General features: G+C 48.1%; 1 protein-coding gene across 1 annotated transcript in view; it reads left to right on the forward strand.

Moving 5' to 3' along the window:
- The window catches only part of ITGB5 (integrin subunit beta 5), a 58478-nt gene that overhangs the window by 26886 nt on the left and 17782 nt on the right, over positions 1-13810 (forward strand). Inside the window, exons 7-10 of the mRNA XM_051787562.1 lie at positions 842-937; positions 1974-2063; positions 5498-5632; positions 8701-9130. Of these exons, the coding sequence (XP_051643522.1) occupies positions 842-937; positions 1974-2063; positions 5498-5632; positions 8701-9130 (751 nt within the window). The remainder of the gene's footprint in view (positions 1-841; positions 938-1973; positions 2064-5497; positions 5633-8700; positions 9131-13810) is intronic.

The following is a 13810-nucleotide window of genomic DNA, read 5'->3' on the forward strand; positions in this document are numbered from 1 at the left end:
CATAAGGGGAGGTGAATCTGGGTGGCTTGTGTTATGGCCACAAGCTGGGCTCTGTGGTGGAACCCCTTTCCATCCATCCATGCAATCCTGGTAAGTATATATATGCATAAGGGAGCACAGTCCTGTACTGATGTGAAGTTAATGCTGTGGAGCCGGCATGGGGATGCTTCCTTGGTGTTTCCATGTTTGAATCTCCGAGGCTCTCAATCAGCCCGTTAGTCTGCAAGTAAATCAGGTGGATTTTTTTCCAAGGACAGCACTTCAGAAGCAGGTGGGAGTTCTAAACTCAAGCTGGTCTCTTGAAATTGAGCCCAGGTTCGTTATTTTGTTGCTTGTGGATATCTAGAGCAGTATCTCCCTGCCGTCCTCTCTGTCTGGGATATCTGCAGAATTAAAGAGCTTATTGTAATCTCTTTATGGTCCCAGTATGCAGAAAAATCAGGCAATGGATGTTTCCACTTTGGGAGAAAAAAATCCACTTGCTGCAGTTCTAGATCTCCCTGCCTCTCATCCCTGGAGGTAGCAGCTAGTTAGTACACACATGTGTCTGCTGATGGCAAAGTGGAAAGAAAGAAGGAACAAAAGAAAGAAATTCAGTGTTTCATGTTTTGCTGTAGCTAATGGTGTTTTCAGTCATGTATTCTAGTGAAGGGTGCAGCAGAAATATTTAAGGGATTTCTACTGTTTCAGCTGGGGTTATGCTGGTACATCAGGGACTTCATCCTACAGCGAAACATGGCATGTGTCTGGAACAAATTTTGCTGTTGGGAGGAGAAGAACAATGAGATTAATCTTTATTTCTGTGCTACCCATCAGTTTTTCTGCCCTTTTTTGCCCCTAGGATTATCCTTCCCTGGCGCTTCTTGGGGAGAAACTCGCTGAAAACAACATCCACCTGATTTTTGCTGTTACAAAAAGTCATTATGTCCTCTACAAGGTAAGCACAGCTAAACCGCCCGGGCTGGGGGGAGATTGAAATGCCTCTTGAGGAATGGAATGAAATGCCCTGGGGAGTGGAGGCAACTGCAAACAGGCAAGTGTGCAGTGGCAAACACATGTGTGTGCAGTGATAGGTGTGCATGCCCATGGCCACATGCTGCCTGGTGCAGGCAGGCAAGGCTCAGCCGCTGTCCCGCCCTGCTAAGTCCTTTCAGCAAAAAGCGCTAAAGCTTCTTAGAGCAAACAGATATATATGTGTTAGTGAGCATGTGAAGGCCTAAAATAGACTCCATCTTAATCTTGATGTTCGGACGGCTGCCAGCACACAGCATGCCAGAGAGCAGAAACCTGCTCAGCCCATTCTGCAGTGACTTAATCCCATTACCTAATCATGCACAGTGTTTCTGCCCAGCTGTGTTTTTCCATCACGGAGTCCAGGGCCCTGACATGCCACACACAATTAGAACTCTCTTGCCATTCCTGCTCTAGCCTCCCAAAAGAAAAGGTGGCCCTAGGCACAAGGACTGGCCTGTGTCTGGAGCTGCTCTGCAGGGTTTTGCTGCTCTGCAGGTGCATGGATGGTGTTTCAGGCGGGGTTGCTTTTGGAAACCTCTGCTGAGGCTCTCGAGACTCAAGCAGAAACAACAAGCAGCCGTGTTGCTATGGTCGGGATGCTGCTGCTCGCCCATGGACAGCAGGAGGGCTGAGCTCATTCTCCACCCCCTCTCCTGGGGATGCTCAGAGTTGTGAGGGAAGTTGGGGCAGCTGCACCTCCCTCCTGCCTGGGCCAGCCCGAGTGCATAGCGGCTCCGGCAGCAGACCCAAGTCTGTTTGTCCCTGTCCTGTGGCCGTGAGTTTTGTTTAATATTTGACATGCCTCGTTAAAGATGCTTTACTTTTGAAAGCTCCACGTTAATGGGAGCCAAACCATTCCATGCACACCGCTGGGTGATGGGGCAGCGTGTGTGGCCAATGTCCCTGGCATGGGGTCGGTCCCTCCTCACCCTCTGCTTTCCTTTTTTTTTTTTCATAAGAACTTTACTGCCTTGATTCCTGGGACAACAGTGGAGATTTTGCACAAAGATTCCAAGAATATCATTGAGCTGATCGTCAAAGCCTACAACGTAAGTGCATTTTAATACCACAGCTGCTGAAGTGAAAAGTGCCAGGAGCTCCGCCAGCCGGGCTCCCCCCTCCCTGGCAGGCTCCACCCAGCTTGGCCGCCTCCCTCCCTGGTCCTCTGCACGCTGCTGGGCTGGGATGTTCGCCCTGGGGAGGGAAGCAAGGTGTGTGAGGAGGAGAAGGAGCATGGGGATGCCCAAGAGAGCCTGCAGCACAGCAGAAATTTCACCCCACATCTCTCATGTGCAGAATTACCCTCAAAATACAGCCTCCATCTAAAACAGCTCTCTTTCAGAGCACCCCACCAGTAGGTAAAATAGATTATATTTTTGTTATCTGATGTTCAGAGGCCTCCCAAGGATGAGACCAGCTCCAGCTGAGGTCACATCCTTGTGTTGCTCTCTGTGCATCACAAGTTGGTCTTCTCCCTGAATCCTTATGAGTCAACTCTTCATGATCCTGGAAAGATATTGCTGTTTAGGTGCTGGGCATGGAGATCTGACCCCACAACGGGTCAGCCCTCAGATAGAATTATTCATGAGTGGGACCCATGGACACAACTTTCTTCTTCTTAGTACTGTGCTCATTAGTGCAACGGAGCGAGGAAGAACATCTTTGGAGGAATTCACACATCCAGAGGCCATGTAGGATTGTGTTATGCTGTAAAAGTCATCTTTCCTTTGCCTCCAGCTCTCTGCAGTTAAAACAGCATTTGGTTATACCCTTAGGAAGAGTGCTTCCCAAAGCTTCACCCTCTGAGGAAAGGCAATGAACAGCTAATGCTGCTAATGAGGCCCTGGAGATACTGCAAAACAAAAGCCCAGTTGTCCCAGTTTGTCCCCTTGAGGACGGAGAGTCTTGCGAATAAGAAGCTTGTCTGGGGAGAAAGAAATGAACATTCACTCCACGTTGGCTTTGCTTGTGATCTCAGCGCCGTCACATGAAAACATCCCTTTGCCTCAGTTTCATGGATGAAATATGCATCCGTGCCTCCATTTCAGCACCCCTCAAGCCTTTGCAGATAGATATAAGCTAATGAAAACTGTTGGGAATCTGACACCCCCACATCTGCTCCCTCCGTCTCTTTGCTTGTGAGCTTTGCGGTGCAGCCGGCTGGAAACCACTAGGGTGCTTAGACCAAGGTGTGCCCCATGGAATGACCTCTGTGGGATGAGTGGCTGCTGAGACGTGGGCTGGTTTCTTGCCTGTTCAGCTGGGTGGTGGGTGTGGGCCGGGATCCCTGGGTGTGCTGCCAGGAGCTGGCAGCTCCTGCCTGCACCGCAGGCAGCCTGAGGCTGCCGGAAACCTGGCACCTGCCCAGCCATCCCCTCTTGGTAGCTTTGTTTTTGTCCTGAAATGATGGAGGAAATTCTCACTGAGGGAGAAGGTTAAAATTCTGTTTTCTAAGTGGGAGTAAACCTTTTTTTATTTCTTATGGAAAGGAAACTCTGAGCCTGGAATCCTTAATCTATGACAGGGACCATCTTCTCTTGCAGGGTGCCAGTGGCTGGTGCTCTGGGCCTGAGCTCAGCCTCTTCCCTTCAGTGCTTTGGACATCTCTGGTCCTCTCTCCCCTGCTTCCCTCCACTGATCCACACATTGGACTTGTGTGGGTCTTACATTACCCTCAAGGTCCTTTTCCCCCCATCCCTTCATGTTCCAACTCTCTTTTCTTCTGCCTAGCATGCTGTCTTCTGTCCCTTATCCTGCAAGGTGTGAAGCAGAAGAGAACAGGGACTACTTTCTTCCTGCCCTCACTAAGAGGGCAGGAAAGAAAAAACTAAAAAAAACTAAGAACAAATCCTTCCCCCAAATCTCAACATACCTGAGAGATGGAATGGCTCATGTGGGGCTGTGCCCAGACACAGGACTGAGTTTGGACCAAAGAGAGAAAATGGGACACTGGTTTAAAAAGCACTTTCCTAAACTAAATCCAGGCAGGTCTTGGATGTGTTTCATGTTGGTTGCCCTCCGTGGTAGCTGTGGTGCTGTCAGAAGACATCGTTGTGTAACAGTGCAAATCACAATTAGGTTAACAGAATGACCATAGAGGGTAATAAGAAAACTTGGCATTTGTGTATGAACATAGGAAGAGCCCTTGCAAGGTCATACTGAGGTCTGGCATGGTGTCCTGTTTTCTGCCATGCCCCAGACAAGATGCTCTGGGAAAGAAGACAGGAGAGCATATCAGTGTGGCAGCTGATTTCTACAGGATAATTTGGGGCCGAGCAGTATCCTGAGATTTATTGGCACATGCAACATTGAGCCCAGAGGTGATGGATGGTCCCAATTGCCACCCCATGAACAGCTTCTCTGTTATAGCAGAGAGATGGGAAATTTTTCCTTTCTTTCCTGAAGGACTATTTAGATTCACTCAGCCAAAACTCATTTACTTCCTGTCCGTTTCCAAAAGTGTTGGCTCTTTGCTGGCCTGTGAACCCTGGTTTGTCATCACATGTACTGGCAAGAGGTCTGAATTAGCACTTTTCCTTAATCTGACCTCATTGGTGAGGGTTGTAGACAAGGGGGAGACAGATGGAGCTGGAAGCTGGCTTTGGAAAATAAGAATATTTGTACAAAAAGCTCCATTTTGAAAAACTTTGTCGTTTTTGGACACCACTTGTATAAAAATCAGTTCCAGCCATTGGAAGAATTAAACAAAACATAATTCCAAATTAATACTTATAAACTTCATTTTGTTGTGACTTAAAAAGTCTGTGCATGCAGTAGGGCGGAGAGATGAGAAGCAGAAGAAAGAGAGTAGGAGCATACCAAAACCTCACTGATGAAAAATGCTTTTCACTTCAAAAAGTTTTGCAAAGAAAGAGATTGTTCATTTATTTTTTCCCATGGCATTGTTTCCAGCTGATCCTTATGAAGGGATGCTTTTTGTTTGGCACATTATCCTAGGAGGGAAAATATATTTTTCTGACCAACTGGGTGAAAAGAAGAAAGCAGGACAGAGGTTAATGCAGTTTTACACCTTCTCTGTGCTGTACCACAGACATTGTAGGACAACTGCTGGTGGAGAATCAGGCTTTGCACTTCACTAAGGGGCTGGTTTATGGGGAGGAGGAGGTGCAGATGTGCACACAGAGCTCTGACCTTCACTTCAGAGATGCTCCATCTGGGGTTGAGAATGTTTTCTTCTTTTTTTCTCTTGTGCATCCATATATTTTCAGTACTGGCTGCTATGGTTATCACACTTATCATAGTGTGTAGGCAGCCCCCCATGAGTCTAGTTGTGTTCATCAGAAGCTTTTTGGGCTGGTTAAGTCAAACTCAAATGTCAATGTGTTTGCAGGGGTGATTTTTTTTCATATAGGTGCAGAGATGTCCTAGCCATCATCTGGAAACATCAGGAGAAGAGACTAAAGCAGAAGAAACCCACCTGTCTTTGGGAGCCTGATGGTTTGCTTTTCTGTTATGTTTCTAGAGTATTCGGTCCAAGGTGGAGCTCACGGTCTGGGACAGCCCTGAGGACATTGGCTTGACCTTCACTGCCACCTGCCAGGATGGGTTGTCCTATCCTGGGCTCAGGAAGTGTGGGGATCTCAAAATTGGAGATACGGTGAGTCTGCCTTTCAGTCTGTTCCCTGGAGAGGTTGTTTCACCTACTTCACTCTCTCGATGAGTGGTCCTGGGCAATAAAATATAGTTTTGCTCATTTTCCTCTGCTCTTCTCATGCTGTGCCACGATGATATAAAAAACCCAGAGAGTGTGTTTCTTCTAGAAATAGTTCTGAGTGGTGTAGATCAGCCTAAGGTCAGCTGTGAGGAAAGAGGGAATACAGGTGTCTTGTCTACAGCACTGAGGTAAAGGTCTTAAACAGGCAGGAGAACACAGTAGTCAAGAACAGGTTTTTTTCCTGTAATCCCAGATATTCACATCACACTCTCAGCTGTGAAATTTTTATTTCCATGGTCTGCTGATCTTTTCCCAGTCCATTAGATATTTCAGGTTTCATTGTTATTGTTTGAGAATCCTGCCTTGTATCAGAAATAGCATTGCCAGCAGGATGAGGGCAATGATCCACCCTCTGTGCTTGGCACTGGTGAGTTACCTCAAATCCTGTGTTCGGTTTTGGGCCCCTCACTTCAAGAAAGACTCTGAGGAGCTGGAGTGTGCCCAGAGAAGGGCAGCAAAGCTGGTGAAGGGGCTGGAACACAGGTCTGATAAGGAAGGGCTGAGGGAGCTGGGTGTGTTTAGTCTGGAAAAAAGGAGGCTTGGGGACCCTTATTGCTTTCTACGAGAAAGAAGGGTCTAGTGAGGTGAGTGGCAGTCTCTTCTCCCAGGTAAAAGTGACAGGACAAGAGGAAATGGCCTCAAATTACACCAGGGGAAATTTAGATTGGATATTGGGAAAAATTTCTTCATCAAAGGGATTGTCAAGCATTGGAACAGGCTGCCCAGGGAAGGAGTGGAGGCACCATCCCTGGAGGTGTTTAAAAGATGTGTAGATGTGGCGCTTAGGGACATGGTTAGTGGTGGGCTCAGCAGTGCTTGATTAGTGATTGGACTCAAGTGATCTTAAGGGTCTTTTCCAACCTAAATGATTCCATGCTTCTGTGATTCTAATCTAAACCTGTCTTTCCTGTGTCAGTGAGTGAAGGGATCATGGCTAACTTTGGAGGTACTGCAAGAAAAGGCAGAGGGTGTTCAGAAAGGCAGCAACCCTCCTCTCGTGTGTTCAGTTCCTAGGGTGTTGGATGGCAGCACAGACTAAAATTATCATTTCCTCCTTAATGTTAACAGTATACATGGCATAATCCATCCTGTGCTTTTTAAAAAGCAAAAAAGCTAAGCTTTGCATGTTTAAATTGAGTATTGAAGCAGATAAACAGGTTGCTGGGCTGCAGGGCTAGGGCAGGAGGGCTCAGACCAGTGGGGAACCTGCTCCCTTTCTCCAGACTTTTGCTGTCTGAGGCCATGGGCGTGGGTTTGTTAGCAGCCTGATTGCCTTATTTGAGAAGAGTGACTCTGCAAACATACCAGAGCTCTCAGTGCTGAGGCATATAAAAATAGTTTGAAAGAGTCAACAGTAGCAGTTCTACCCCGCCAAATAAGGATCATGTGAAGTGTTAAAAAGGGAGGTAGCCCTGCTTTTTTAGCTGACTTTACTGTATCTTGGATGGGTGGGTAAAAGTGGGTAGCGCTTTGTTTCCATGGCAAAGCCCGAGCCCCCAAGGAAGCAAAGGTAATCCCGAGCTCCTGGCTTTGGCAGGAGCAGGGGCATTGCTCCAGCCACTGCAATTTGTGCTATAGAGAGGTCTGGCAGTGAGTGCAGCAGGGAGCTGACACTGGTACCACTCTTGTTTTAGGTGCACCCTGAGTATAGAGGTGCTTGCACAGGGAGATGTGCCACAGGATTGTGGGGGTCGTGTCCCTCCTTCCCGTATTGTTCAACTGCTTTCTGCCCCAGTGCTTCCACATGGATCAAGATTTGACTCCTGCTAAGAAAGTTTCCCCAAAGAGGATAATGCTGGCACCGGACCCTAATCTGCTGGGGTTTAGTCTTGGGGCTGTGGGTGTCAGTGGGTGAAAGGGAGCAGGATTACCCTGATCCCTTTAGCTTGCTTTCTGATCTCCTTCTCCTCTGTAATTTGAGCTCCTATCTTAATTGCTTCAGGCCTTGGGAAGGAGGGGGATGTCAAGGGAGGTTTCTTGGGGGTGCAGCTCTCCCACTGGAGGTGGCTGCTCTGCCATCCTTTGTACATCACCCCTTGATATGTGGGACAGTGCAGACAGTGAGAACTTGAGGTGACCCCCAAATATCTCCAGAGAGAAATAATTCCCTCCTGAATTATGAGACCCGAGGAAAGGGTCTCATTTCCTTGGAATAAGGTTAATCCTCTTTGCTATAAGGCAGCTCTGGGCAGTGATGGCTGGCCCCATCAAACAACAGGATTAAATCAGGGACCAAAGGAGCAGCCATTATATGACCTTGGTTTTCTCCAGGAGAAAATCCCTGACACTGGATTGTAGCCACATAAAACGAGTAGGGGGTTGATGTATAACCATATAATGATGTGTAACTCTTCTGAAGTCAGTCTTGATAGAAGCATCCATTAAAAATGGCCTGTTGAAAAAAAATGGCATGCTGAAAGCTTGGGATTTTGTGGCTGGTGCACATCTCCATGTGCAAATCAGGAGTCCCATAAAACCCTCTGAATCCATGATCTTGTAGGCCCTTGTGCTGTGCTGGTTAGATATTTGATAGTGTTTGTTCTGACAGAGTTTATTATTTTTAACAGCGTGGAAACTGGGCTATTTGCTAGAGTTTTGCCCTGTTTCTTTTTGGAAATAGGTGGGTTCCTTCCCATCTCACAGAAAGCAAGGGTTCCTGATGGGGAAAATTGCTGTAAATGGCTGACAGTAAAGAGTTTTACAACGCTGAGGTTGTCCAACCCCTCATGGCAGATGCTGGTGCTTTGAGCTGCAGGTGCTCTTGCTGGATGTGCAGTTGTTAGGGGGCTTTTTGCACACCTGGGAACGAAGCTCAATGCGCTGAGTTGGCCCCGCTCCATGGAATTGCTCCATGGATTTTCCTCAGGACATCTGCTGTTTCCTTCCTGGGACACCCTTGACGGCTGCTTTGGGGCCGTGCCCCTTAACCTACATCTCAACCTGCCCTCCAGGTTTCCTTCGAGGTGGCCGTGGAGGCGCGGAGCTGCCCTGCCGAGGACACCTCGCACACCTTCACCATCAAGCCCGCTGGCTTTCGGGACACGCTGGAGGTGGCCGTGACCTACAACTGCCGCTGTGGCTGCACCGGCCGCGCCGCGCCCGCCAGCGGCAAGTGCAGCGGCAACGGGACCTACACCTGCGGGCTGTGTGAGTGCGACCCCGGCTACCTGGGGGCCAGGTGCGAGTGCGAGGAGGGGGCCAGCGGGGACATGCATCACGCCATGTGCCGGGAGGCGGAGGGCAAACCTCTGTGCAGCGGGAGAGGGGAGTGCAGCTGCAACCAGTGCCTGTGCTACGAGAGCGAGTTCGGAAACATCTACGGGCCCTTCTGCGAGTGCGACGACTTCTCCTGCGCCAGGTACAAGGGAGTCCTCTGCTCAGGTAGGAGCCTTTCCTCCCTCGTGCCCTCCACATCGTGGCAGTGGGGGAACCACCCCGAAGTGGGGAAGGCTGCTGGGCTGGGCTGTGCACAGTGTGTGAGAGGCTGCGCCTGCCCCACCTGCCCAAGTCTACCCTGTTTCTGGAGAAATCTGTGCTCTCTTAGTTTTCCTTATGGGAAAAAGGAGGGAGAGGTTTAAGTGCATCCAGAGTAAAGAACCAAAATTGCATTATCCCCATCAGAATTGGGTTTGCAGGTGTCGGAGTGAAAGGCTCCCTGCAGGCTTGTCTGCTGCCTGGGTCCCACGGAGATGAGCGGAGTCTTGGCTTTGATGTTATTTTGATGTAACTATGCAAATCTCTTGCACACTAACATATATCCTTAGGAAAGAGTAAACTAGCACAGGCTTCAGAATCCTCTGAAGCTTTTTGGTGTTTTCATAGGCTGGATTTTTTCTATGTGAGCCATCCTTCCCTGCCTAGGCAGAAACAATCTTTTTTTAAAGATGAAACATTTGGAGTAATCCCCTGGTGCATCGCAAGTGAAAAGAAAGGTTGTGTTTCAGGCTGTTACTTATTAAAGAAAAGCTGTGTTAAAGATTCCTAGAGGTATTTTATGTATAGATTTTTCTTCCCACTAGGAAAACAAGTCATTCATTGGGAAAGATGTAGCCAGTCAGCTTTGCTTAAACAAAGGCAGAGGAGTTATTTAGCTGTGTTTGCTAAAATGGTTTTAAAACCTCATCAGTCCAAGGTCACATAATTTACCTTGAATGTAATTGCCTGGATTAGCCCCCAGACATAATTCCCCCAGTTCGATCTGGGCAAAGGATTTTTTAAACTTTGCCTGCTTTCAAGCAAGTAAAATATTTCCTTAGCTGAAAATCCTGGACAGAATTTCTGAAACAAGTGTAAGCTTGGAAAAAAATAGCTATTTTTCACATTTTCTCCAGGGAATTGGCAGGGTTTTTCCCTGCTGTTTATCTTACCCTGCATGTTTCAGAGCTGGGCAGTAAGTGATGGGGCACCCTTTGGTTGCAAGTTTCTGGCTGCTTGAGACAATCGTGTTGTTATAGAGGTAGAGAATGTTTGTGCTGATTTTCCTGTAGCCTGTTTTGTCACTGCTGAAGATAAGGGGAGTGATACTCTGGGTTTTGGATTTGCTCTGGAGCTCCCTGCTGCAGAGCAGTGAGAAAGGGCAGTACCACCTCCCACAGTGACTGCCCAGACTGGGAGGGCTGGGACTCTCCCTGCTGATGCAGGAGCGGAAATAGGGGTGAGCAAGCAGGAAAAAGGTATTTGAAAGTAGATGAGGGAAAAAATAAACTCGGCTGTGAAGTAATTAAGAGCAGTACTGCCTGGGGGTTCTCCAAAGAACCATATTGCTTTGATAGCATCATCCCATCCAAAAGGAGTATATTTAAGGGCAGCAGTGCTATAAAGAGAGGTTGGAGGTTACTGGTGTAGCAGTTGCTGCAAGAGAAGGACACCCCTCTGCTCAAATTTCCTTTTCAGCAGGAGAGCCAGAGCTCTGCCGCTCCACAGGAAAGCAAATTGCGTTTCTTCTGCTGCACCTGCTTGATTCTGTCCCTGTGGAGGGTGTCTGGTGCTGGGAAGAGTAGCATAGCTGTTTTCAGATCTGCCAAAGTTTTTAAAAGTCATTTAAAAGTTATTTTTATAGCTATGAAAGAAAACAAAAGGGTAGGCTGAGGCCAAGCAGCCTCTTTGCTCCAGGAATGGAATGGAGTCTGGCATGGCTGCGTGGGCTGGTTCTCCCTATGCCTCCTGGTATTTCTATTGCTCTTGGTTTGTTGGCTTCATTGTTTGGGGTTTTTTTTATTCCAGCAGTTATGATGCTAAATCTGAGCTGTAGCAAGCGCTGGGCCAGTGACATAACATTTTGAGGTGGTTTTGTCAGGCCAAGAGGCTTGGGATTTCACCAGCCTACCAAGAGTGTCTGAGCTTGTGGGGGGGGGGAGGCTGTGTCCAAAGCTGCCCCTGACAAGCAGCCCTCTGCTACACAAACATCCCTGGGCAGTTCTAGCAGATGCAAACTCTCTCCTTCCTACAAATGAGGCCTTCTTGAAAAAGATTGTGTGTTTAGCTCAGCACTGAGCTGTGTAGACTTGGTAGCCAGAAGGGTTTAGGTGATGCCTTGGGGGCAGGATGACTTCCAGGGCAGTTGCATGGGGTATCCCGTTCCTTCCAGGGAGCGAAGTGCCACTCTGCCCTCACTGGGCACAATGTCTGTCCCTGAAAGGCTCTGGCATCCCAGTACCCAGTACAGGCTGAATCCCACTGCAAGGAGAGACCAGTGGGTTTTAGCTAACGCACAAACCAAAAAAAGCAGCACGTAGGGAGCTGTCATTTTGCTGCAGATCGCTTGTTGTCTCTGTCCTTGCTAGGGAGTTCCTTGGCTTCCACCCATGAGGGGAACTCATCACTGTTGTCAAGGGCTTTATTTATACTCTATGAATCCTCTGGTAGCATAGAAGGCACTTAATGCCTCCTCTTAGTGCCTTACTGATGACTGTATTTTGAACAGCGTTTTCACCCCAATGGAACCCAACCTCAGGTTTAGCACACACAGGATGTGGTGTCTCCCATCAAATGCATTTACACCTGCCCAAGTTGTTGAATGAGATGATATCATGAACCTCTGAGTGCCTATCCCAGGCCAAGCCAGTAGGAAAGCAGCCAGTCCAACCTGACCCAAGAGGAGGGGGAGGACCAGGAGGAAAACACATTTTTCAAGCTGAGAGGTAAAAATCCGCTCATGCAAACTGCTTTGCACATATGTGGCTGTGTTTTTTGTCCGCAGCACCATGCTCTGACAAAGCAGGCAGTCGCTTCCCAAATCCAAGAATCCTTTGTTCCCAGTTTTAATCTGGATGGAGAAGTTGCCTTTTTGCATTGAAACCTTCGCCACATCGCTCTGGCCTCTTTGCTCTGAAATGTGGGTGGCTGTGAGAGGGGATTTGAAAACCTTCCTGCCTGCAGCTGTGCTGGGGAAGGGGCAGCTGGATGCACAACCCAGAGGCTTTTGAACCCCTTGGCTGCCTGCCAGGCAGTTTGACAAAGAAGGAAACATCTCTGCGCTAATTGCATTCCTGAAGGTGCCATAAAACTAGGTGGCAAGAGGGAGGAGAGGCCCCACTGAGGGCATCACACATTTGCCTCTAATGAAGAGAGACTGGCTTGCCAGAGGCCAAGCTTCATTAGCTTCACTGCCCCAGACCTATCTTTTCTTGAGTGGGGGGATGCAGAGTAATATGGCATCGTGGCGTCTCTAGAGAAATTTCCCCTCACCCATCACCACTGTTCCCTGGCTCCCTGTGTGGTTGTCCTGTGCTCTTCAGCCCAGGACTCTGGTTGTGTGCAAGCACATTGCTAATGAGGTGTAAGTGAAGAGCACTCACCACACTGCAGCCATTCCTCCCCCTAAAACACAAAGGATTTGTCTGGAAAATCCATACTGCCTGAGCAACACAGCAACTGCTGACGTTGGCGCAGCTTTGGGATCAGATCTTTTGGGATTTGTCTTCTTCTTTTTTTTAGAATTAGACAATAAATCAGATTTATAAATGCTATGCACCTGTAAATCAAGCCCTGGAAAGTCTCTCTAGCTTGTAAGCTGCTGTGAGCATCTTAACTGGTTCAGGTGACTAAAGATTGTGGCTGGCTAAAGAACAGCGTGATCGCGATGCCTCGGAGCAGAGGAGGTGGAGAATGGCCTCACTTGCCAGCACAGGGCTTCCAGTGACACAAAAAACTCAGCTCAGCAATAAAGTGTCAAATCTGCAGGTACATGCAAGTGCCAGAATCACTTCTGCGATGGGATGTGAGAAGGGACAGCTCATTGGAAAGTGACTGCTTATTTTGCAGAGAGTAACCAAGCTGACATGCAATGCGACTCCAGCTGCCCTCCAGAAACCACTTCAAAAACTGCTGAGGATGTACAAGTCCTCAGTATTTACTTCTGAATGCTTCCTCTCTTGGTTTTAGTAAATGGGGAAGCTCAGGGAGTTTTAGCCTTTACTAAAGCCCAGGGAGATAAGGCTATTCTGTTTGTTCTAACATAGCCTCAAGTTAGAAATCTCACTCATACTTTTGCAATTTGTTTTTGGTGTTCCCTGTCCCGAGCACCGGAATGGCATTTAACAGTGCTGTGTTTGAGGGCATCTGGTGGGACAATGGCTCTGGTGCCAGTGCCTCAGTTTCTGGTCCTGCATTACAGCCCCGAGCTTTGAGAGTTACACTTGAGTTTGATGGTACTGCTGGTATCTCCACCCTGGGGTTTCAGGTTGGGTCTGTTACTGTACAAATCACTATGCTCATGGACATATCCTAGTGAAATAGACTTTATTCCACACACACCTTTGTATTTATTATTCACCTACCCAGTGGTAGTGCCTGGACAGAAGATGCTGGTGTGCATGTGAAAGCTGAGGTGGGAGAATAAAGGTGATCCACATTTTTCAGATGCACACCAGCATTTTTTTTTGGTCTTAATTGTCTTCATTCCTAATATGTAAGCTTTTACCAGAAGAAGAAATGGGTAGTTGATTTATTAATTTCTGAGGTGCAGGTGGTGGGTTGAGTGTGGTTTGGGGAGGAAGGGAAGATTCTTTTGTGCCCACTGTCTGTGGCTGTGCCGTGATTGGGGTGGCATGAAGCAAATGT

Source organism: Manacus candei, unplaced genomic scaffold (genome assembly GCF_025592945.1).
Source record: "Manacus candei isolate 608988 ecotype Guabito, Panama unplaced genomic scaffold, ASM2559294v1 h1tg000023l, whole genome shotgun sequence".
Classification (NCBI taxonomy): domain Eukaryota; kingdom Metazoa; phylum Chordata; class Aves; order Passeriformes; family Pipridae; genus Manacus; species Manacus candei.